At 48.1% G+C, this 25,676-nt stretch overlaps 1 protein-coding gene and 1 pseudogene across 1 annotated transcript; one reads left to right on the forward strand and one right to left on the reverse strand.

The window, feature by feature from the left end:
* Positions 1–1,186: 1,186 nt before the first annotated feature.
* On the reverse strand, positions 1,187–25,676 carry Ipo13 (importin 13). Its single transcript, XM_090335027.1, has 20 exons — positions 24,791–25,676; positions 22,191–22,927; positions 13,762–13,902; positions 13,528–13,669; positions 13,255–13,421; positions 12,924–13,044; positions 12,690–12,837; positions 12,088–12,269; positions 11,982–12,008; positions 11,644–11,778; positions 11,371–11,514; positions 9,591–9,671; positions 8,057–8,194; positions 7,802–7,898; positions 4,568–4,620; positions 2,301–2,367; positions 2,147–2,205; positions 1,913–2,002; positions 1,444–1,625; positions 1,187–1,351 (listed from the first exon to the last, which is right to left on the reverse strand). Exons 1-20 carry the CDS (start codon positions 24,872–24,874, stop codon positions 1,255–1,257), a joined length of 2,892 nt encoding a protein of 963 aa, XP_090191153.1. The 5' UTR covers positions 24,875–25,676; the 3' UTR covers positions 1,187–1,254.
* Positions 15,571–16,033, forward strand: LOC150061959 (translation machinery-associated protein 7 pseudogene; annotated as a pseudogene).

The following is a 25,676-nucleotide window of genomic DNA, read 5'->3' on the forward strand; positions in this document are numbered from 1 at the left end:
AAGTGGGTCAACCCTGCTAAGGAAAGAAGAGTAGAGCAGGAGCTGTCCCTGGTCCTGAGGGAGCACTTGTGCTATGGATACACAAACAATACTAGGTACTGCCTCCCTCTCCTTCAGTCTTGCAATTTCTTTTCCTCTCCCCTAGTCCCCTTATACTTTTTTTCCCCCTTCTTCAATCCTGTGTAAGTTGAAGTGTTACAAAACCCTACACTAGGGCCAGGAGTTTAGTCTAGGGGTAGAGTGCTTGCCTAGCATGCACGAAGACCTGGGTTTAATTCCTCAGTACCACATACATAGAAAAAAGCCAGAAATGGTGCTTTGACTCTACTTGTAGAGCTCTAGCCTTGAATAAACCCAGCCCTGAGTTCAAGGCCCAGGAATGGCAAAGAAACAAAAACAAAAACAAAAAACCTACACTACACTACCTTTTGGGGAATTCAAAACCCCATTCCATTTCTTCTTTGCCACGTATATCTACCCAAGTCCCCAAGTCCTGTGGCTCCCTGGCTTCCTGAGCCTCCCACTCATATCATTCAGACTTTTCTCCCTACTTCCCCAGCATGGCATGGTAGCTATCAACTCTATCAGCCTTTGTTTAGGGCAGAGCTAACATATAGCTCTCAGAACTATTAATTTAAATATACATGCACCCATGGCACACTGAGGCTAAGTTAGTGGGAGAAAAGGTTGCTAATACTACCACACTGCTCCCACTCCAAGGGCAATGACAGTTTGTTGTGTTTTTTGGGTTTTTTTTTTTGTTGTTTTTTTTTTTTTGGTTGGTCATGGGGCTTGAACTCTGGGCCTGGGCGCTGTCCCTGAGCTCTTCAGCCCAAGGCTAGCGCGCTACCATGCTGAGCCACAGGTCCACTTCTGGTTTTCTGGTGGTTAATTAGAGATAAGAGTCTCACGCACTTTCATGCCTGGCTGGCTTTGAACCGTAATCCTCAGATCTCAGCCTCCTGAGTAGCTAGGATTAGAGGTGTGAGCCACCAGTGCCCGACTATTGACAGTATTTTGAATCTAAACATCTGGTCATACCTGTACCTCTATTATCCTAGGAGCCAGAGGGTGGCCCATAATTCTAAACCAAATCTGGGTGAAAGCATTACCCCATCCTTCTTCCAGGTCTCAGGGTCCAGTCTTTCAGTTAGGTGAATGGCAAAAAGGAAACAGAGGCAAACAGTGTGGGTCTAGGTTTACTCTTTGGGGACAGGAAAGGGGGGGAAGGGGTGCATGGGATAAGGACACCCCTCAGTAGTCAGCTGTGTAATCTGTGCCATGGAGCCCCCGGCACAGCAATGTGAACTCCTTCACCATCTCCTTCACCCGCCTCTTGTTCACTCGTTCACTAAAGGAGGGAAAGGAGAGCCGGTTAGCACCATCCACTAACAGTGTCACCTCCTCCCTACCTGAGCCCAGATCTACCACAGCTCTGCTCACCGAAGAATCTGCTGGCTGAAGGTGTCCTTCTGTTCAGGGCTGAGGCGGGCAGAGGGAAAACCAGGTGGCTGTAGTGCCTCCTTAATCCACATGCTCAGGAGGCTGAAGCAGTGTTTGTTCAGGGCGAACAGGATGTCGGCAAAGCAGTCCATGAGGCTGCGGGAGGCCTGGCCCCCAATGGCCTGGGGGAGAGGGGCTCTCAGTACACCATCAGGGCCTTGCTTCTTCTGCAGCCAGGGGGCACAACCATGCTCCAGGCTCTCCCAGACAGTTTTGCAGCCCAACTACACAAGTAAGCACTGCTTTCTGAGATCCACCCTATCCTCACTGAAAACATTCCACCATTTAATTGGGGGAAAAATAGAATCTGAGAGGTTATGGAATCAAAGGCAAAAGCCCTGCAGAACACTAGCTGTCTTAGCAGTGAGGGTCTCACCACTCCACTCTGTCTTCATTTGTTGCATCTTACCTCAAGCACTGCTATGAGCAGCATCCGACCATCCTCCTGCACCACCTTTCCCACAGGTTCTACTTCCCCACATCGAGGCAGAAGCTCTGTCTGCAGAGGAAGGAGAGGGCTGTCAGCTCCCACTCCTTCCCATCTCTCTAAGGACAGGATCCAAATGCCACACCCCTGACTTCTAAAGTCCTGTGCAGGGCAGGCAGGGAATGGGAGTAGGCCAGGGGTCAGCATGGGACTCACAAAGAAGCCACAGGAGGCCTTGACAGTAGGTGCCTCAGGAAACTTGAGGGCCAGCACAGCTGTTGGAGAGGCAGAGGCAGAGACAGATGAGACTCGGCCTAAGGACCCCCCCCAGGGCAGCCCCAGCTCCACCTGTCCACTTGTGCCCACTTACCACACTGGAATACAGCTTTGACATCCAGTCGTTCACACAGGAACAAATCTGGCTTCCGCTTCAGAGCCTGCAGGAGGTGGAGCTGGTAAGCCCAGCCCCAGCAAACTCCAAGGACCATCCCCCACTCACCTGCCACCCGAGCCCTAACTTCACGCATCACAGGGAGAAGATACTACCCAGTCATCTCTGGAGAAGCCAAACCACCCCAAAGTTCAGTTGGTCAGCTGAGGAACAGGCCAAGGGATACTATGCACACATACGTGTACATGAATGCACAGGTGTATGCAAGAGAGGTTGTGGGTAGGAAACAGTGCAGGATGTTTGGGTTCCAAGTCACTCTGAGTAAACACCTTCCTATCTTCCCTCCTCCAGACTGTAGGAAGACAGTAGTGACTTCACTTCCATTCACAGAGGAAGCGGAAGCCCTCTGGGTGTGTGAACAGAGCAGTGAAGAGATGGCAGCTGGACAGTTAGTCCCTGCTCAATAGCCCCCATCTCATGTCCTGCCTTCATCCTCCAGGCTCCCTCCAGCTGCTGCTCAAAAGGAGGAAAAGTAGGGCAGGAGCCCCAGCCCCATCTTCCACCCAGGATACACGTGGTCAGGGCCTTTTGGCCATTTACCCACCCTAGTAGTACGTGCTATATCATGTGTGGAGCAGACAAGAGTGCAAGGGGCAGATGGCCTGCCTTGAGTGGTACCAGGCACGGCTGGCATATCCTCAGGTCACAGAAGATGCCTGACTCAGCTCCAGCAGCCCTAAATACTGCTGCTCTCCAGTGATACCCCCAGAGCACACCACACAGACCCCCACCCTTCGACCCCTCACATGCCCTCTCTCCCCATGTTTCCTCCTGTGCAAACTCTTACATGCACTCTCACTTGAAATGCCCTGCGTATACACTTTTATCTATGTACACTCTGCTCCTATAGCCTTCACACACACACATTCTCCTACATCTGCAACAGACTCTCATTACATACATACCAATCCCAAATCATCTATACACCCACTTTCAACATGCCCAATCTTCGAGTGCCCGCTCTCTTGCACGCGCGTGTGCACACACACACACATACACACACACACGTACATACTCCCCATTATTCCCTCAAATACACCAACATCCTTTCTGCCAAAGCTACATCTTCATAGGTACCCACATCCCCATCTTCATTTCTTACTCCTCCTGCTCATTCCCAACCAGACTGAATTCCAGGAGAGCAAGAACCATGTCTACATTGTTCCTTGTTCATCTAGCAGAGGACCAAATGTGTACTACACACTCAATAAATATCAGTAGATTGTTTAAGCAAGCATAGAAGCACCATTTTCAGGACCCCTTCAACCCACAGGAACCCCTAGTGCACAGAACCCTTTATCAAACTAACTATGTCTCCCACAGCCAGCATAGGCACCTGCCAAGCCACATTCACTTTAATCCACACACATCACGTCCTATCCTCCATTAAAAATACATTCCTATAGCCCAACACCCATACACATCTCCTGATGCTCAACATCCATCAACAAACAGCACAGAGCACACAACACACTAACATTCAACATGCATCAGTGCACATGCTCACACACCAGTTTCACAGTTCTCTCAATGCTCAACACAGTACACACGTAGTACATACACCAGGTGGGTTCCTGTTCCCTTCCCAACCCAAACTTAAAACATACAAAATTAGATACAACACACTTAAACACATACCAGACACAAACACATCCTAAAGAGGCCTCATAGTGAGGCCTGTACCCCAGCATCTGGCAGCAGCACAACCTCTCTAGCAGCAGGACTCTGGGCTTCACAAGACACATTCACCTGCAGCCCCTCCCTTTGGAGCTGCTCTCATGCTACTTCTCAGGAGCAGGCTGGGAGCACTGAGGCAGGTAGTTCCCGGCAGGAGCACGGGAATAGTGAAGCCCAGACTCTTCAACTCCAGCTCTACTGATTGTCCTGGGCAAGCCAGCCACACAGGACCTGCTGGGCACAATCACTACCCCACCTTTCTCCACTCCCTCCCTTCAGATCAGCCTCTCCCTGTCTGTGAGGAGACTGAGCTACTTGAGGCAAAGGGACACTAAAGGAGGATGTTAGGTTGTCAACTTCCACGGAAACAGATGAAGAAACTCTTTTCAACTGAACAGAAAAAAAAAAATTTGTCAACAGAAAGCTAAAAATAGGCTTAAATTGAATTTCAACATAAGAGAAAGAGAAAGAGAGAGAACAGAACGTGAATGAATAAAACTAAAACACACCTGTGCCAGGAGTTGCATAAATGAATCAACAATATCAGGATGATCCCTGGGCCCTAAAATATAATAAAGATGGAACTTAAGAAAAAATTATACAAACAGCAACTCAACCTCATATAGTTATGTGGGACTGAGAGCCTGCAGGGAGACAGCGTGGGGGCACATGAGCAGCAGGAAGCAAGATAAAAGAAACAAAACATACAAAAACCATGAACTGGGAGAAGCCCAACAGAAAGAGACGGCAAAGTGAAGGACGGGCCTGCCCCAGCTCCCCCCAGGGGCCTGCCACCTATCCCGGCTCCTCCTCAGGCCAGTCCCCAGTGATCCTTGGTGCTCAAGTAATTCTGGACCCCAGGGAAATGAAGAAATGGCACCCACACTCTTGCCTTGGTCTTTAATAGGCTGGGTAGTTCTACACATAGACTTCCCCATCACAGCCCTCCAAGCAAAAGGGCAGGGATGGTATAGCAGTTGGCTCTTGGCACCTCCTTTTCAGGCTTGACTGATAATCCAGAATATCCTCTCACTTCAGTGGCCTTATGGCTTTAGGGCTGGCCCAAGCAGATTCTATTCAATCCATTTAAACTAGAGGACTCTTGATTGGGCAGGGCAGAGCTCTGTGTGCTGTAGGGCTGGCAGGGAGTAAATGGCCTCATAAGACCAAAAATGTGAGTCCTACTCCTCCAAATGGACATGAGATTATATAGAGAGCAAAGCTTAGGGCTGGCTTGATGACTAGCTCCCACCATCCGGACATGCCAGGAAGAAAGGAAACCAGTCCACGTGGCATCCCATGGTCCACTGGAAGGCAGAGCCTGAGGAAGCCTAAGACTGGGTTGGCATAACAGGGATAGGGCCATCCTGCCAAGCAAGGCAATAACCCCAATAAATATGATGCAAGATCCCCTGGTTTCCAGTTCTGTAACTCCTGGGTTGAGAATAAGGCATATACCTGGTCCTGCCAGTGCTTCTCCACTTTCAGGAGGGTAGAGTGCGAAAACATCTAAGACACCACTATGTGATCTTGTGCAAGCCACAAATGCTCTGTTTCCCCACCTGTAACTAAGATAATCAGCTCTGCTATGCTTCCTTCTCCAGGCTACTAGGAGTCACTGTCCCTTCTCATTTCAATCCCTTAGTTACTTAAGTTCTGGAAAGTAAAGCCCAATGGGCCCCACTGTAGAACATTTGAGTTCCGTATTCAGCAACCTTCCTGAAGGTATGCCAGAGAGCAAGGAAGGACGATTCCAAGGACAGCCTTCACCATCCTTGACTTAACAGTTACTGAGGTTGGCCTTATTCTAGACAGTGGGGATGATGACAATGACAAGAGTGATAGACACGAAGGCTGTTCGTTGTATGAAGTGTTTATGATATGGTTTCTGCAGAGTTCAAAACACCCAGGTCATCCCAGAGTCACTTTGCTGAGGGCTAATGCAGCCTTCCTCTTGTCTGAGGCATGAGAAGTGAGGCTGTGACCAATAAAGGGCAGAGAGCATTCCAGTTAGAGAAACAAGGCACAAGGATCCAAAAGGACATGATAAGCAAAGTCAGCGAGTCTGGAATGCTATAGTCACAAGGACACTAGCAGGTGGGACCTTAGAGTTATGCCAGCGCTGGGAATAGGGCAACAGCCTGAGGACAATAGGCAGCAGTGAAAGCCAGGGAGGAAAAATGCTCAGTGTTTTGTTGTTGTTGGTTCCAGGGCTTGAACTTAGGGCCTGGGCACTCTCCCTAAACATTTTCACTCAAGGCTAGTGCTTTACTACTTTAAGCTACAACTTCACTTCCAGCTTTCTGGTAGTTAACTAGAGATCAGAGTTTCATGGATTTTACTGCCCAGGTTGGCTTTGAACTGTGATCCTCAGATCTCTACCTCCTGAGTAGCTAGACTTACAGGTGTGAACCACCAGTGCTTGGCTCAGATTAGTGTTTTTTTTTTTAAAAAAACATTATGATGGCTATATGCAAAATGGACTGGAGAGATGGACAAGTGTCAAGGCAGAAGTTGGAGTAACTCAGGTGAGACCCTAAACTGAAGCAGGAATCACCATGGAGGGAAGGGAAGGTGGGGCTTTGTCATGGGGGGAAAGGTATGAGAAATTTAACAGGTAGACTTAAGATGAATATACCAGGTTCTGACACAGGTTTTCCCCCAGTTTGGATTTGTGCTATGCCTGTGTTTGGATCCCCCAGTTTGGATCTACTCTGTGCCTTGTTCTATGGAACAGGAAACCAGGAGTACGAGACCAGACACTAAAGATACCAGCCAACAGCACTCTGGCCTCCAGCTGACCTGGTGTTTTCCAACCTGGGACCACAAAGCCATATAAGCTTCAAGAGGCTGGAAGAGCAATGCTGCTTCATTCCCAGGTTAAAACCTGTATTAGACAGAGGGGAAGCTTGGGTACCAGTTCCCAACTCTCTCAAGCAGAGAGCCACAGTGAGGGCTATGACTGCTACCAAAGGTACTTGGCTTTGGATCTTAAAAAAGGACTAAACAAGGACTGAGAGTTAGCCTATTGGTAGAGTGCTTGCCTAGCATGCACAAAACCCTGTTTGATTCCTCGGTACCACATACTCAGAAAAGGCCAGAAGTGGTGCTGTGGCTCAAGTGGCAGAGCATTAGCCTTAAGCAAAAAGTGTCCAAGGGCAGTGCCCAGGCCCTGAGTTCAAGCCCCAGGACTGGAAAAAAAAAAAGGACTAAACCTTTTTAGGAATCAACACTGAGACTTCATGTCCAAAAATCCAAGCCAGACACCCAACGTGAATGACTTAAATACCTCCAGCAATCCTGCCAAGTATGTGACAGGTATGGAAATGAGGCTCAGCCAAGATAAGTGACTTGCTCAAGGTCACAAGAGTTGGTGGTGATGAGCTTAGTATCTACTACCTATCTTCACAGCCCATGCCCTTCCCACTTCTCATCATATCCCAAAGGAAAGGAGCCAGCCTAGTACCCCAAGTCTCTCAGAGCTTCATCCAGTTTCCCCCATATCCAGGCTGGTCCTGAGCCAGGCAGGCCAGTAGAAGACACCATTCACCCTCTTTTCCACTTCAACTTGAAGTGTCAATTTTAGGTGGCTACTGTGCTGTGCTTCACCCCCACAAGTTTCCCATCAAGTCCTATGTACGACTTGGGACAGAACGGAGTGGGCAGGCAGCTTTGGCTCCCCAGTTGGGGAAGCAGAGGCAGTGGCAGTGGCGGCAGCAGAAGAGACCCTGGTTAGGACCTACCTTGCTGGAAGAGAGTGAGCGTGACGGAGGTGACGAGCAGGAAGAGGGCCTCGATGGGGGGAAAGTGGGCAGGCTCATGAGCAAAGATGTGGACCAGCTACAACAAAGCAGGGGATGCTGGTCAGCTGAGGGCCACCTCACCAGGACAGACCTGGAATGTAGGTAGGAACAACAGCCATGGCATTCTTCTAACCCACCCCCATGCAGGATGAGGATGCCATCCAGGACACCAGCTGCCCAAAGCAGAAGGCCCACCTGTCGAGTGAGGTCAAGAGCAGAGGCCTGGGGGATGGTGCTGTACATCCGACCCAGCATCTCACACAGCTGTGGCACCATGGGGGCAAAGTCATCCAGCAGCGTCTTAACAGACTTCTCAAAGATGGCACATACCGCCTTGGGAAGAAAGCAAAGGAATCTTGTTCCAGCTGACAGGTAACCACAATCAGCTGGAACAGAACTGAAGTCCTGCTGTGTGGGAGCCTAAGGAAGGACCCTTCCTTACCTAGAAGTCTTGCTGAGCCCTACAGTCATGGAAAGGAACATTCTGACCCTAATCCTGAAAGTCAAGGAGCAAAAAGGATCTCCTCAGAGGCACACGGGCCACGACTTTGATACTTAACTCCCACTTCCACAATTTCACTCAGGGAGCAGCAAGAGCAAAAGAAACCTGAATGGAAAAGGTGCTGCTGACTCTTGCCTAAAACCCCAGCTATGCAAAAGGCTGAGATCTGAGGATCTCTGTTCAAAGTCAGCATGGCTCAAGGGGTAGTACCAACCTTAAACAAAAAAGCTCTGGCTTTTCCTTTTCTTTTCTTTTTTGCTGGTTCTAGGGCATGAACTTAGGGCCTGGGCACTGTCCTTGGGTTTTCTCAAGGCTGGAGCTCTACCACTTGAGCCACAGCACCACTTCCAGCTTTTCCTTTTTTTCTTTCTGTCAGCTGTGGGGCTTGAACTCTGGGCCTGGGTGCTGTCCCTGAGCTCTTAAGCTCAAGGCTACTGCCCTACCTCTGGAGCCAGCACCATCTCTGGTTTTCTAGTGGTTAATTGGAGTCTCATGGACTTTAGTGCCGAGGCTGGCTTTGAACCATGATCCTCAGATCTCAGCCTCCTGAGTAGCTAGGATTAACAGGTGTGAGCCACCACGCCTGGCTACTTCCAGCTTTTTCTATATATGTGGTACCAAGGAATAGAACCTGGGTCTTCATGCATGCTAGGCAAGAACTCTACCTCTAGGCTAAACTCCCAGCCCCACTTCTGGCTTTTTCTGTGATTAACTAAAGATAAGAGTCTCATGGACAGGCTGTACAGGCTGGCTTTGAACCACAATCCTCAAATCTCAGCCTCCTAAGTAGCCAGGAGTAAAACTATGAGCCACCAGAACCCAGCCATTCTTTTTAACTTTAATATCATGGTCTTTGGTTAAGTACTACTGATACTGAGGAGTCCTGAATGTCTTCCCTAAAGATTCTTTTGGTTGGGCACAATGGTGGCTCATACCCGTAATCCTAGCTACACAGGAGGAAAGTCTGTGAGGACTCTTATCTCCAATTAGCCAATGTGATCTGTATCCCAAGTAGTAGAGCACCAGCCTTGAGCAAAACAGCTAACATACAGCACCCAGGATGAGTTCAAGCCCCAGTACCAGTACACACATGTACATGTGCACACACACATACACACACAGATTCCTTATGTCTGTGGGATCATTGTTCAAGTCAAAACAGGGCAGTAACTCCTGCTCCACCTGTCAGCAAAATCATCATGTAACAGAGGAAGGATCGGGGCTCACCTCAACTACCTGGGCATCATTCAACCACTTGCTCAGCACCTTCTGGATAAGCTGGAAGACCTGCTGCAGCACCACCACCACCTATGAAGACATAGGGAGATGTGAGGTGCCCTGTCATCATTGCCACCCACCTAGGAAGGAACAGGTTATAAGCAACAGGTGAGGAGTTCAGCCCAATAACCCTGACTGCATACTGAGGTCTCAGTGGAAGAGTCCCTAGGAATAAAAGAAAATTCTCTATCCACTAATCATCTCAAAGGAGGATCATGGCTCAAAGCCAGCCCAGTCAGCGAGACTTCTTCTTCTTCTTTTTTTTTTTTTTCCTTCCAGTCCTGGGCTTGAGCTCAGGGCCTGAGCACTGTCCTTGGACTTTCTCAAGGCTAGAGCTCTACCACTTGAGTCTCAGCACCACTTCCGGCTTTTTTTTTCTATGTATGTGATACCGAGGAATCGAACCTGGGTCTTCATGCATGCTAGGCAAATACTTTAACCACTAGGCCAAACTCCCGGCCCTGAGACTTCTTATTTTTAATGAAGCAGCAGAAGGCCAGAAGTGGAGCTGTGCTCAAGTGGTAGAATACTAACCTTGAGCAAAAAAGCTCAGGGACAAGCTAGGAATGTGGCTTAGTGGCAGAATGCTTGCCTAACATGTATGAAGCCCTGGGTTCGATTCCTCAGTGCCACCTAAACAGAAAAGGCTAGAAATGAAGGTATGGCTCCAGTGGTACAGTGCTAGCCTTGAGCACAAAGATGTTCAGGGACAAAGCCCAGGACCTGAGATCAAGCCCCAGGACTGGTTTAAAAAAAAAAAAAAAAAAAAAAGGACTGTATCTATAGATTCTTACCATATCTATGTGTGTAAAAAGGGAGTGACAGGGGTGGGGGTGGGGTAGGAGTCTATATGAACTATATGCATATATGAATGCATCCAAATGAAACTTCCTTGTATAATTGATGCTAAGAAAAAATGTGGGGAATTTTTTTAAGACAATATCTTTTATCCAACAGTCCAATGAGATGAGGTACTCGATGCTTTTAGTTTAGTTTCCCTTCCCCCAGTCCGAGGGCTTGAACTCAGGACCTGAGCATTGTCCTTGGGCCTTCTCAAGGCTAGAGCTCTACCACTTGAGCCACAGCACCATTTCTGGCTATTTTCTATGTATGTGGTACCAAAGAATCGAACCTGGGTCTTCATGCATGCTAGCCAAGCCCTCTATCACTAGGCCAAACTCCTAGCCCATGATGTTTTTAGTTTTAAGTGGGAAGTAGAGGCTTGTCCCAGATTAAACAGCTTGTAAGAGGTCACCACAAAACCCTGTGCCCAAGTTCATCATGGTACCTATCACACTGCTTTGCAGCATTCTGTGTATTTCCTCTGGTCAAGGAAGATCTCAGAGACAAGAGAACTGTTATATGAGAAGTACATAAGCAGTCTCAGTGCTTTCAAGGACAATGTGAATACTATAGAAAAGAAGGCTCTAAACAGTTAGGATTGAACAGAGGACCATAATAACAGCTCTTTGGGGCTGTAGGATACTATCAATATCCTCAGGAGGACAAATGAACCTTAATGACCATCATCCCAATTGGGCTGGGGACAAGCAAAGTGGGGTTGAATCAGACAGTGACACTGATATATACAAGGTAGAGGAAAGTATGTCATTTTCAGGGTCAGAGGCCCCTATGGGGCCTGGGAAGTAATGACTTTACTCATAGAGTTGGGGAATGACAAAGACATTCCCCTGGGAGAGCGGCAAAAAGCAAAGATAAAGTCACCCACTGGGTTGGGTCCCTGTGGCACTGGCAGCTTCCGGAGCTCCGAGCCTTCGTGATCATCCTCATGATGACTGACATCCAGCGTGGTAAAGAGGTTGGAGAGAAGCCCCAAGATATGGACAATGGCCAGCTTGTTGGAGGGATTCGGCTATGGAGAGAAGTGATTCAAGCTCCAGACCTCCCAGCCTCAACTCTAAGTGCCATTTTCAAGCCTATTTCTCAGCAACCACGAGTCCCCAGAACTTGGCATTGCCCCTGCCCTCCAGAGCTCACTCACTATCTCCTCTGCCAGCTTCTCCAGTTGCTGGATGTAGGGTGAGATGAGCGAGTGCAGGTTCTTAAGGATCTCCTCCACTTGCAGGGCTGACAGCAGGAAGCCCAAAGCCTGCATCAGCCACATGCACTGGCTTGTCTGTGGAGCAGAAAATAGGGATGGTTTGTCCTGACCACATCTTATTGTGAGTAAGAAAGAAGAATGAGCCTCTTTGGAGAAGGTTCCACAAACAGAAACTCATGTATAGGAGACAAGGGATGGAGATGAGAGAAGAAAGGATTTTGGGGATAGGATAAAGGATTCCCACAACCCTTCCTTCCCAGAAACTTTTGAGCCCGTACCTTGTGGATCTGTTTCATCAGTACATCCTGGAGGTAGAAGAAAGGAACATGGTTTGAGCAAAGGAGAAAGCACAGAGGCCCGGCACCGCCCACGGTTGCTTCCTACCTGGGAGACAGCTACGATGTTGGCAGCATAGGGTGGTAGGTCATACTTGCACTCTCTGCAGATCTTCTTAAGGGTGGATACTGAGGAGACTGAGAGCTCAGGATTGCCTAAGGCATGCAGCACAAGGGGCAGAACACTGTTGATCATAACAGGGTGATCAGCCAGCCATTCAGACAGAGCTCCTAGGAGAAGAGGAGAAAGGGAAAGCTCTCTGAGATAGACCACACTGGATTTATGCCATGCCCCTGAGACAGGCAGAACTCCTAGCAGGGTCAAGTTTCTATCCCAACACATTAGAGTGCTCATTCAGAAGATCAGGTGGGCAAATACGCATACGCATTCAGAGGCTCAAACATGAGCCTCCCAGCTGAGAAACAAAAAAGAGTTACTCAACAGAGGCCCAGCTCTGCTGTTTCATTGACAGTGAACTAGCGTCTGTGAAATGCAGTTCAAATGTAGGAAGGATCCCAAGACCTTCTAGGACAATCAGTTGGCTGTAACCCTGATTGTGTATGCGAGCTTATGTCTCCCAGCTTGGACAGCTCCTAGCAGGCTGACCCTGGTGAAGGAATGTGCTCATGGACATAGATGCTAGGTCTCACCAATGGTGAACATGACAGTATCTGCCAGCTGCACATTGCTGATGCTGATCCGTGGGATGAGGCCAATGAGCCCAGGTACCACATCAGAATAGTTGACATCGATGGTCTCAGCGATGGATTGGAAGCCATAGAGCAGGGCCTCTGTATGCTGGGAAAAGAGGGTGCCACTGGCTTGGCTGAGGAGGAGGGTGTGACAGGTCAGGGAGGGCTGAGGGAATCAGGTCTGGGAGGTACCTGCCAGGAGTAGGGCTCCTCTGAGCTGGTTAGCAAACGGCCCAGCTTGTCATAGAGGTTACTGAGCAGCTCAGCCCCCAGCATCTCATAGACATACATGAGCGTGTCTGAGATATCCACCCTGAAAAGCAGATGAAGGCCTTTCATCATGACTAGATTCTGAATCCAAGACCAAGGGCCTGCCCCAGGACCCTCATAACCCTGTAAAATTGCCTAGAGAATAAGAGAAAGGAGCCCCAAAAGTCAGAAAGCCTGGTCTTGCACCCCTTCCCTTATTGAATGTATTATTTCAGGATTTCATTAAGCACGAAGGTTGCTCTGCTACCATCACCTGTAAATTCGGAACTGTTCCTTCTCATCTGAGGACCAAAATCCATATTCCTCATCAGAAGGGAACTGGGCCTTGTGCAGAAGCACATCCACCAGCTGGAAGTAGACTGGCCGGTACACCTGCTGGTACACAGCCTGCTTCTCTGCTTCAAAGGACAGAATGTCATCCTGAGAGAGCCAGGGAAGACAGTTAGCCCCCTTATCAGCAGCCATAGAAGCCCACAATCCACCTTCTTTCTTGACAGCCCAATCCTACTGGTGGTCACAGACACACCTGCAGTGTGTACCAGAAGGTAAGCGTTAGGGAACTGGTGGTCTCGTTGACGGGATAATGCCCTGGGATGCCTGTGCAAAACATGATCATGTTGACAAGTGCCAGGAAGCTCTGCCAGTGCTCTACTTGGTCTAGTAAGGCCCTGGGAAAGAAAACAAAATGAGATTCATTGTACTTTTCCAAGAGGGGGGGATCTATAACTCCGTAAAAGGCTCTGCTACCCCACCAGCTTACCGCGAGTGGTTCTCGCCCAGAGCCACAGCAATGCGACAGATGCCATGGGAGGTCTCCATGTCCCCATTCTGCACTGCCTGTCGCAATTGTTCCTGGAGCCCCAGCACCAGCGGGATGAGTTTCAGAAGTGTGTTCACATACCTAGGAGCATGAGATAAGGAGGCTAATCAGAGATGTCTGCCTGTTACACACCAGCTTTGAGAGAAAGGCACAATTTCTCTGCCTCCTCCTATCAAATCTAAAAAAAAAAAAAAAAAAAAAAAAAAGAGGTCAGAGCCTTTATAGTATCTTTGATGTTCTTCATGTTGAGAAGAACATTAGGTCAAAGATCTACAAGAGGACCATAGAAAGGAAATATGAGAAGGTCAATGTTTCACTCAATGACAACTGAAAGTTGTTGCTGGAATGGATTGTCTTTAGGAGAGGTTAGTATGTGTGTATGTGTTTTGGTCTGTCGTACACACACACACACACACACACACACACACACACACACTCTCACAGGGACTCTACTGGAGCCACACCTGTACTCCAGCATTTGCTTGTAACTAGAGATGGAATCTTGCAGACTTTCCTACCCTGTCTGGCTTTGAACCTCAATTATCTGGGCCCTAGACTTCTGAGTAACTAGGATTACAGGCATGAGCAATCAGTTTCCAGCCTCTGGGTAATTCTTATCTACTCCCACTGCTTCAATTTCTAGATGTTAGCTGATGATTCCAGAATCTATGTTATCTTGCTCTAACCACTGGGCTGGCTTCAAGGTTTTATATCCTATCCTATCCTATCCTATCCTATCCTATCCTATCCTATCCTGTTCTAGTTAACTACTGAGGCTTGAACTCAGGGCTTGGGCACTGTTCCTTAGCTTTTTTGCTCAAGACTAATGCTCTACCACTTGAGTTTCATGGACTTTACTTCCTGGGATGACTTCAAACCCTGATCTTCAGGGCTGGGAGTTTGGCCTAGTGGTAGTGCTTGCCTAGCATGCACTAAGATCTGGGTTCGATTCCTTGGTACCACATACATAGAAAAGCCAGAAATGGTGCTGTGGTTCAAGTGGTAGAGCTCTAGCCTTGAGAAAAGTCCAAGGACAGTGCTTAGGCCCTGAGTTCAGTCCCCAGGACTGACAAAAAAAATAAAAAATAAAAAAGCAAGCAAGCAAGAAAGAAAGCCCTGATCTTCAGATTATAAAGTAATCTGATTAAGTAGCTAGGATTACAGCCACCAGAGCCTGTTCTTAATAAACACTGTTATCTGTATATCATACACAATATTGATTGCTCTCCTCTATCCTCCCCTCAAAGTCTCAGAAGTAGTTCATAGGACTTTTGCCATTTTTATATCTAACTAGTCTATTGTTAACCATTGCTTCTAAGCTTTCTGACTTCATCATCTACCTCTCTCACTTCCTTCTGCCACCAACTTCACAGGAGTTGGGATTTGATGGTAGAGGGTAGGTGAGTATTGGTGCTCTCATGAATTGTTGCTACTTTCTAGTCTTCTGAATTATTCCTGACAGGCAAATTCTTGTCCAGTCATCCTTCACACTGACTTCTTAGTTTCCCAGGGCTCTTCTAACAAAGTACTACAAACTGGATGGCTTCAAAAGGCTTGAAGTCTGAAATGAAGTGTGAAGTAAGGCTGTGCTTACTCTGAAACCTATAAGAGGTGCTGGTGGCTCTCGCCTATAATCCTAGCTACTCAAGAGGCTGAGATCTGAGAATCATAGTTCAAAGCCAGCCCAGACACAAGTCTGTGAGACTCTTATCTCCAATTAACCACCAGAAAACCAAAGTGGCGGGTTTCGGATCAGGGTCTGGGCAAAGGCGTGGCTGGCATCATGTCCGGCCGCGAAGGTGGCAAGAAGAAGCCCCTGAAGCAGCCCAAGAAGCAGGCTAAGGAAATGGATGAGGAAGACAAGGCCTTCAAGCAGAAACAGAAGGAAGAGCAGAAGAAACTCGAGGAACTGAAAGCGAAGGCCACGGGGAAGGGACCCCTGGCCACAGGTGGAATTAAGAAATCTGGCAAAAAATAAGCTGTTCCTTGACCCTGAGATGGTGACCATCCATTCCTATTTAAACATCTGGATTTCCTGTTGTAACATCTCTGCCACCTATAGGTAGAATGAAGTTTTGTCTAGGACTCTGAACAGTAAGAACAACCTTAGAAAAAAAAAAAAAAAGTCCTACAATGGCTCAGTCTAGTTTGTCAGCCATTGTGTCAGCCATTCCTACCTCAGCTGTAAAAATTAAAGTAAATCCAGCCTAGATTCCTGCCAGAGTCTGCTCTTTGTTCTACTCTTGCATTCTGTATCATCTTGAAATTAAACCAACTCACTTAAAAAAAAAAAAAAAAAGAAAACCAAAGTGGCACTGTAGCTCAAGTGGTAGAGAGAGAGAGGGAGAGGGAGAGGGAGAGGGAAGGAGACCTTTCTTGCCTCTTTTTGGCTTTTGATGATTTGCTGGTAGTCTTTGCCATTCCTTGGTCTGCAGCTATGTAACTCTGATCTCTACCTCTGTTCTTACTTGGCATTCTCCCATGTCTGTCTGTCTGTCTTCATGTGGTTGTCTTATAAGGACATTAGTGCTACTGGATTAGGAGTCCTTACTCCAGTAGTCCAATGACACTTTTTCCAAATACGGTCACATTTTGAGGCACTAGGGGTTTTAGGAAATTAACATGTCCTTTTGGTAGACATGCACTTCAATAACAAGTTGCCTTCTAGTACCCCAAGTTTTATATCATTCCCACACACAAAACTGCCCCAGAGGACAAAGTGTTGATTATGAGGAAAAGGCTCTGGTCAGAGTCCATAAGTATGATGATTTCTGAAGAAGAAGCAGAGAGCTGGATGCTGGTGGCTCACACCTGTAATCCTTGCTACTGAGGAGGCTGAGATCTGAGGAGCAAAGTCAGTCTAGGCACAAAAGTCTGTGAGACTCTTATCTCCAATTTAGCACCAGTAAAACTGGAAGTGGCATTGTGGCTCAAAGTGATAGGGGGCTAACCCTGAGCAAAAAGAGCCCAGGGACAGTGCCCAGGCTTTGAGATCAAACCCCATAATTGCCAAAACAAATAAACAAACAAAAAACAGAGAAAACTAGCTTCATACTACTCTGGAGATCCAACTAAGCAGAGAAAGCCTTACTCTCAGGAATAATCATTCATTGGACCCATCTATTGTCAGTTATTGTGTCCCTACAGCTGTCTAAGGAGGGATGGGGGACTGAGGATCCAAAAGTTGTATTTTTCTTAAGTAATTATCTAGGCAATAGCCTCACAAAGATCTATTTGTTCCTTCCTTGCTTCCTTCTCCACATCCCCATTTTGTTAGGAAAAATCATCCACACCAGGACACCTTAAGCAGAGGCGGCTATAGAGGGTGCTGCGTGGAGACAGCTGGGATAGCTTCAATGCTGTGACCCTGACACGGGCTGCACCAATAGACAATGGGCACCTTCAGGCCAGGCTCTGGCATAAGGAACAGGGGCAGGGCCAAGACCATTGCCCACAAGCTCCCCAGCAGCTGAAACGGAGGCAGAAGGTAGTGCCCTAATTCTAGAACATTCCACTGTATTTTAAATCCCCCTTCTCCTGCCAAACTTCATGAAGACCTTCAAGGAAGGTCTCAACTGATTCTCATAATGATATAAATACAAATCGTTTGGCCAGAAGGGTTCAGAGTATTACTCAAGGTCAAACAGCAACTTGGAAACAGATGCCAGGTTGAGACACCCCTTAAACTGGTATCGATCAGTTTTCCTTTTAGAGCATACAGAATTTCCCCAAAGGACCTGTGCTGATCTCCTGTGCTAACTCGTGGGAGACCCCCCAGACAATCTAACTCATCCTTTCTCCCCTACTTTCTATGAAAATTGATTCCTGGATCAAAACATACTTCAGGGAAAAAAAATACATCTCACAGGAGAGTGAGGAAGCAGCAGTAACTGTAGGGAATGATGGGAGTGAGGACTCAGCCAGACATCAGGACACTTGGATAAGGTGGATGCCTGGATAACCTAGGAATCAAAACCACTGAAGGTGACCTTCCCAAGCTCAATAGTGGAAGCTAAGTCAGATACACAGAGCAAGGAAAAAGCTCTGACTCTGCACTGTTTATAGCCCATCCATGAAGGAAACTGCTGCATAGATTTCCTACCACCTAAGCACACATTCCCAAGACCTATGAACAAACAGAACAAGCCTGAGGTCCCAAGGTTCAGAGGAGGAAAACTAGGTATCTTTAGGACCATGGCTAAGACTGGCTTCCAGAAGCCTGGGCTGAGTTGGTTAGTTCAAACAGCTGGGACAGGGCTGCTCCTAGGCTGTTGGTTCACAGTGAGCTCAGCCTAGACCTGCAATTAGTGAGAGCTACAGAGGAAGAGCTGAGAAAATGGGAACAGTTGCTAAGCAACCAAGGGGCTGCAGCCAATGGGCACCCAGGAGGCTGTGGGTTCCCTTACTGGCTCCTTGCTTGCTCATTTGTTAAGAAGAGAAGGGGCATCAATTACTTGCCAATGCCCTTGATACAGATTAGTTTGAGTAAACTTGGGTATATTCAAGGACACCCCACACCACCTAGGAACTTTCCCTGATCAACTCTTCTTAAATACCAATTGTCTGAGCTCTGAAACCATCTGACACAAGTTTCAGGCTGCCAAGAGAAATTTCTCTTAGGACTTAGTATCCACCTTAGGCTGGAAAAGCCTGGGAAGTCAGGGGACAGCTCATCATACTAATTGCCAATGCAATCATAATACCAAATATTAGCCACTGTTGTTTGTAGAGTACCAAACACTTCTGATTCGTTTATTTAATTCTCACATTAAAATCAGCCCTAATATTTTAATTTCAAAAGGAGTTACTAAACACATATTCCTTTTCTCTCTCTCTGTTTGTGTGTGTGTGTGTGTGCATGTGTGTTCTAGTCAGTAGTCAACTAGACCCACTGTCTATTGCATGATTCAGTTTCTACTTTTTGATCAATTCTAAAAGTAAACTTCCTTAGTTGGTTTAATAGTATCTAAGTGTTGCTCTTTAAAAAAAAAAAAGTTAGGGCCGAGAGTTTGGTCCAGTGGTCGAAGTGCTTGCCTAGCATGCATGAAGACCCGGGTTCGATTCCTCGGCACCATATACATAGAAAAAAGCCGGAAGTGGTGCTGAGGCTCAAGTGGTAGAGCTCTAGCCTTGAGAAAGTCCAAGGACAGTGCTCAGGCCCTGAGCTCAAGCCCAGGACTGGCAAAAAAAAAAAAAAAAAATTTAAAAAGTTACTATTTTATCACATGAAAAAGAAATAGAACACAAGCACACTCAGCCAATTTAAAATTAAAGAATAATCTAGGGCCAGGAGTTTGGCCTAGTGCTTGCCTAGCATGCACGAAGACCCGGGTTCGATTCCTTGGTACTACATACTTAGGAAAAACCAGAAGTGTGCTGAGGCTCAACTGATAGAGTTCTAGCCTTGAGAAAAATCCAAGGACAGTGCTCAGGCCCTGAGCTTAAGCCCAGGACTGGTTTAAAAAAAAAAAAAAGAATAATCTATATGTATAAATAGGAGCTGCTGATTCCTCTGCCCAAGGTGAGGCCACAAAAGAACTCGCACTACTCTCCCACTACTATGTGTCCTGCTTACATCTTCCCATCATGTCTACTGATATGATCATCTCCATTTTGGCTCAGAAACCAAGGTCTCAGATTTGGTAAGTGGACCTCTGAGATTCATACTCTGACATTATTAATGGCGTGCCTCCTCTTTCTGCAGCTTTCCCTTCCAACTGCCAAGGATTCCCAGAACCCCATCTCTAAAATGTCTCCAAGTTTTGCCTTCTCCCAATCCAACTTAAACCAAAAACCTCAGCTGACCATTTTTCTAAGTTTAAAATCCTTTAATAACTTTACACTATCCTCAGCATAAAGATCAAATCTCAAATGTGGCTGACAAAGTCCTCACATGATTTGGTCTTGGATCTCCTGCAATTCTGGACCTTACTTTCTAATTACACCCAGTAATGTACAAATCACCACTCACTAGGCTTTTTTCACATCCTCCTCTCACTTGGGCTCCTTCATCTGTTTAGAATGTTCTTCCCTTACGTCCATTGCTTTACTCTGGCTACCTCTTATGTACCCTTCCAAGCACAGTCTAGTGGTTACTTTCTCTGGGAAGGCTTTCAAAACTCTCTGACTGGGTTAAATGCCTCCCTTGGGATTCTAGAGCACTCTGCTTTCCCGAGCAGTCTTCATCACATTGATGGTACCAGCCTGCTTTTACGCACGTCAGATTGTGAGTGCCTGACACATGACACAGAAGTCAAAGCACTTATCTCTATGCCCCCAGTGCCCAGCCAAGAACCCAGCACAGCAGATCTCAACAACCATTTGTCAAACACTTCACTACATTCACTTTCTTTCTGGTCTCTGCATCTCCTGTGGGTTCTAAAGCTTCAAACATTTCTTCTCCTAGCCCAATTTCTCCTACCCTCTTCAGTGGGCAACTCCCATTTTCCATCTATTTAAAAAATGCTGAAGGCACAATGAAATGAAGTAAAATGACAATATCTCTTTCCTCACAGGTCTGAGTGGATAATGTGGAGACATACATCAATTTATGGACCTTGAGAGCTTGTTTGGAGATTCTAGCAGGGGAGCGCAGCTACTCGCATACCCTTGACCAAAGACTGGTCCTCCTCTATAGGGGATGGTGGTCTTCTTCAACCCAGCATGCAGCTTCGGAAGGGACACACATGGAGCAGTGAGGGAGGAAGGGGACACCCACCTAGCCAGCAAGATCAACCCTGGCGGATCGATGGGGTAACAGATATCACAGCCAGATCGTCCTCACATCGGACACGCATTAATTTATAATGAAGTAATAAATCAGGGGCTAAGAAGATGACACAGAAAAATACTAAGGGCACTGGGTAGTGGCTCACACCTACAATTCTAGCTACTCAGGAGGCTGAAATCTGAGGGTCACAGTTCAAAGCCAGCCCGGGCACTAAAGACTGTGTGATTCTTATCTCCAATTAACCACTCAAAAAGCAGAAATGGTGCTGTGGCTCAGGGCTAGGGCAGTAGTCTTGAGCTGAAGAGCTCAGAGAAAACATCCAGGCCCAGGGATAGGGCGAAAGAGCTCAGGCACAGTGCCCAGGCCTAGAGTTTAAGCCCCATGACCAATAAAAATAAATAAAATACTAAGAGCTCTGAGATATTATAACAGGGAAAAATCAGTTTTCAAAGTTATTGAGGACTTTGCTATGGAAGTGGAATTTGAGGCAGAGGTGATGTGTTAAGTACACATTAGGGGCTGCAAGAAGTATGGAAAATAAGGAACTGAAAAGTAAGTATGGAGAAAGCAAAGAGAGCAGAACAGATGAGGCCATATTCACCATGTTATACAGCTTCTTTATGAATACCTTAAATATTCTGAACTCATCCTAAAAGCAGAAAAAAGCCACTGAAGGATTCTGATCAGAAAGAAAAAAAAAAACACTTATTTTTTTCAAAAGATCATTGAAGTTCTAGGACAATAAAGGGTATGGAAATAAAAACCATCTGGGCATCCAGTGATTTACATCTGTAATTCTAGCTACTTAAGAGGCTGAGATTTGAGGCTTAGGGTTCAAAGATAGCCTGAGCAAGAAAGTTTATAAGATTCTCCATTTCCAGATACCTACCAAAAATGATGAAATTCATCTGTGACTCAAGTTGTAAAGTACTAAGCCTTGAACAACAACAATAACCACAACAACCATCACCTTAGTAATAGTGTCCAGGCACTGGGTCCAAACTATAGGACTGGCACAATAATAAGTAAATAAAATTAAATTAAAAGCAATGGGACTAGTCAGAAAGCTCTCTTGAAATCAGGAAGAGAAATGATGACAGCTTGGACTTGAGTGGTCAGTGAAAACTGAAAATAATATATTTGTAATATGGTCAAGAGTAGAGCAGCCAGGATTGGCTAAGAGAAAAAGAAGGGTCAAATATTTTAATTGGATAATTTTCTAGCTGATTAGGTGCTTAATGTTAGCCTTACTCTGAACCATGAGTACAGGGACCATATCTTATTTAGTTGCTTGGTCCTAATGACCAAAGCATACAATAGGTACTCCATTAATGTGTTTAGTTTTTATGTGTGTGTGCCAGTAGTGGGCCTTGAACTCAGAGCTTGTGCTCTTCCTTAGTTTTTTGTCTAACGCTAGTGCTCTATCACTTAAGCCATACCTCCCTAGCCAGCTTTTTTGCTGGTTAATTGGAGATAAAAGAGCCACAGGATTTTTTTTTTTTTTTTAACAGCCAGGTTAGTTTCAAACCAAAATCCTCAGACCTCTGCCTCCTTGGTAGCTAGGATTACAGGGGTGAGCCACCAGCACCCAGCTTCTAGTTAAGTCTGCCCCTCTCTGGACAGTTGGAAATAAGCTCACCTCTGGGCATCAGGCTGTGAGATAGCATTGACAATGGCCTCCACACTGCTGTCAAAGAGCTCTGAGTCCTGAAGAGCAGTGAAGGCAGCCTGAATGAGTGCCTCACAGTCCTGCAGAGGCACCTCCAGCTGCACCCAGCTGGAGAAGCACTTGAGCACCTTCTGACGCACACAGCTGGGTGAGCTGGGCTGTTGCAGCAGCTGCTCCAGCAATGGGAAGACAGCCCCACACTCCACGGCCAGGCTGGCCCGTACTAAGCCTTTACGGTACTGGGGCAGGCGGCTAGTCTGGAACTCCTCGGGAAGCACTGTCAGCAGCTCTAGCAGGGCCAGGCAGCGGCCCTGGCCATCCACTGGTGAGTCCTCAGCCTGGAAGAGTCGTACCATATCTGCCACAGCACATGGCCAAGCATCAGGCATCATGCTGAGAGCCAATGAGGCCAGTGCCACACACAGCCGGGTCAGCACAATCTTGGAGCCGCTGGCAAAGCGGGTGATCTGGGTGAAGAGCTGTGCCTTTAAGCTTTCATACTGGTCAGTGGGGATGTCACTCCAGTAACGAGAGATCTTGATGTGCAAGGCACTGGCCCCAAAGTACTGGATCTCAGGTACCTTGTCAGGCTGCAGGAGCTGCCAACTGAAGTGCCAGGCCTGTGGAGAGACCTGGGCCTGCATCAGCCACTTCTGAGCCAGGTTCTTGTTCTCAATGTTGGGGTCGTAGTAGAGCTGGTGCAGTGCCTGTAGGATAGCACAGGACTGAGCAAGTGCTGGTCACCCTGAATCCTTCCAGAGCCCACCACACAGGGCATGACTTGGTCTGCGAAGATTTTTCCCTGTTTCTGACTGAGGGGTAGGAGTTGGGGTATGCTAAGCAGAAAGGGAGAGCTTGGAACCCTGCAATGTTTCCTGGGCCCCAGGTCCTGCAGGTATCTTTTTTTTTTTGGTCAGTTGTAGGATTTGAACTCAGGGCTGGAGCGCTGTCCTTGGAATTTTCCCAAGGCTAGAGCTCTACCACTTGAGCCTCAGCACCACTTCCAGCTTTTTTCTATGTATGTGGTACATAGGAATCGAACCTGCTGCATGCTAGGCAAGCACTCTACCACTAGGCCAAACTCCCGGCCCCTCCTGCAGGTATCTTGAAAGCCGGAATCTCACCCATGATCTACCATATCTTCTTCTCATAGTAAGAACAATATGGGTTCAGAAAAGATAGCCCAGAAAAACAGAAAAGAGGCTGAGCTCTCCACTTGGGAGGCGGGTGAGCACCAGGCCCAGGAAGAAGGAATGAAGCTGAGCCTGAGGGGCTCTCACCCTTCCAGGCACAGCCACTCCCCACAGCTCCAACAGCTCCCTTCCTCCCCTAGGAACATCCCTGGTCACACAGACACTGGCAAAGTGAGCATGAAACCTGAAACTAAGCCAAGCAAGCCTGGGGCAGAGCCACACTGGAGGCAAGGGTGAGAATGCCCTTGAGAGAACAAATGGAGGGGTCCAACATACTGGTCAAGACAAATCTTGGCAATAGGCATCCCAGGCAAATACCTAAGCTGGAGCTGTCAGCTAAAAGGATCCCAAGGGCCTCAATTCTAATGGGACCTCACAAAGCAAGAAAACAGTGGCTTATCTCCCTGGTAGCACATAGAACTGGGAGCCACCATGTCAACACTGCCAACCTTAAGGGCTAGGGAGGAAGAGTGAGGCCAGGACCCTGACCCTTAAACAAGTTCCAACCAACTAGGCTTAGCTTCTATCTGTACCAGATACAGCTAGTTATGGCCACTGTTCCATGTTTAGCTCCTCAGGAATACCAAGGGAGGTAGAAAACAAAAGCAAAAAAAGGATCCTCAATATTTGTTATACAATCAGGGCTCAAAAAACAACAACAAAGTGAACTTCCACAATAGCCCCAAAGATTGTCATGTATTTCTGCATTCCAGGCTGGGAGTGGGGGAGGTGACAACCTGGAGAGAAGCAGTTTAGAAAAGATGGGACTGGGAAGTAGGAGTGCCAGAATGCTGAGGCAGGGAGGCATGTGGACAGGTGAGTAAAGGAAGGGCCCTTTAAGAATGCCAGCAGAGCCAAGCCCCTTGGAGCCAGCCCCACTCTTGCCTGCCCGGGACTGGTTTGGCTTCTCCCCAATTAAGGAAGGCCCCTTTCCAAGAGTGAAAACATAACCCAGATTGTTTTGGTTTCAGATCTATTTCCTGGGCCCTTGGCTGAACCTGTCAGGTCTAGGACAGTTGGCATTAGTGCCCTTCCTAAGGGGCAGTGGGGTGTGCTGAGTTTACGTCTTTTTAGTCCCTTCTCCGTGGAGCTGGAGGACAGCCAGTCTGGCTGCATTAGTCTAAGGCTCCAGCATCCTAGAGGGAATAGCCTAAGACCCAAGGTATCTGTCCAGAAGAGATCTTTGCCTAAGAAAAGCCAAAAATAGCCCATTAGGCAACTGCAACAGTGCTGTTCTGACTGCCAGAGAGACAGCAAATGCCAGGTGCTCTGGGGCACTCTTCTTGCAGGCACCCAGCCCAGGCCTGAGCTCTGGCATAGTGTCAGTCCCAGAACTTCTGCTCTGTCACCGGCGTGCCCACCCCAGAGCCCTCGTACCTTCTCCACATTCTCCACAGTGAAGTCCAAGGCTGAGGCTGCTCCAGCCCCTGCAGCCCCTGGCTGCTCCTCCCGCCGCTCCATCTTTGCTCCCTCCCTCGAAAAAAAGGAGGACCCGGATCTGTCTCTTGCCCCAGCCCCTTGGCTGCTGGGCCCCTGCTAGATCCCGGCTTGGTTGCCCGCGAGATGGTGGGGTGAAGAGGCGCCCAGGGCGGGCATGGTTGCCGAGGCCTCCCCACCTCGCTTGGCGGTGGGGGGCTTGCCAGAGGTCGGAAGGTCTTGCTTTTTGGAGACCCCCCCCACCCTCTATGGAGACTCCAGGAAGGTGGGCATCCACGAGGCGGCTGAAGACAGAGGTTCTAGTGGTAGGTCACGGCTCTGTCACTCAAATCTGAGGAGCAGACATCGGGGAGCGAGGCCTGTGGGGGAAACCGGGTCACAGGGTCGGCGGCCTGTACCCACTGCAGCCTCGTCTGAGTGAGCGCTGGGTGCTACGAGGGGGTCACGGAGCTGGAGGAGCACGGGGGAGATCCGCGGATGACGAAGGCGTCCACAGAGGCGCCGGAGTGCAGGTTCGCGGGTCTGGGGCTGAGTTCCTGGAGTTGCGGGGCTGTGGCAGGGCTCCTCCGGTCGGCCTAGCCGGCGTTCTGCTCACCGCCCGGCTCCGGGCCCGCTACCGCAGCTGCCTCCGCCCCGGTGACTGACAGACAAGCTACCCGGCTGGGACTGGGCGGAGACTCCAGCAAGATGAGGGCTGCCCTAAGCGCCTGCTCCCGGCACTGACAACGCAGGCCCCGACCCACCGCCTATTCTAGCCGGGCTCGACACCACCCGGCACAGCCCGGCACGACCCAGCGGAACTACGCGGAAACTCATTCCGGGTCCT

This window comes from Megascapheus bottae, chromosome 6, assembly GCF_031878675.1.
Source record: "Megascapheus bottae isolate mThoBot1 chromosome 6, mThoBot2.hap1, whole genome shotgun sequence".
NCBI classification, from domain to species: domain Eukaryota; kingdom Metazoa; phylum Chordata; class Mammalia; order Rodentia; family Geomyidae; genus Megascapheus; species Megascapheus bottae.

What these genes read in the sequence shown, in the direction of transcription:
- Ipo13 (XM_090335027.1), bottom strand. Translation starts at nt 24,874, where the DNA reads ATGGAGCGGCGGGAGGAGCAGCCAGGGGCTGCAGGGGCTGGAGCAGCC. An exon ending in AGGAGCCCTACTCCTGGCAG is followed by an intron (nt 12,838 to 12,923) that starts GTACCTCCCAGA and finishes CTCTTTTCCCAG; the next exon opens with CATACAGAGGCCCTGCTCTA. An exon ending in AGAAGCTGGCAGAGGAGATA is followed by an intron (nt 11,515 to 11,643) that starts GTGAGTGAGCTC and finishes TTCTCTCCATAG; the next exon opens with CCGAATCCCTCCAACAAGCT.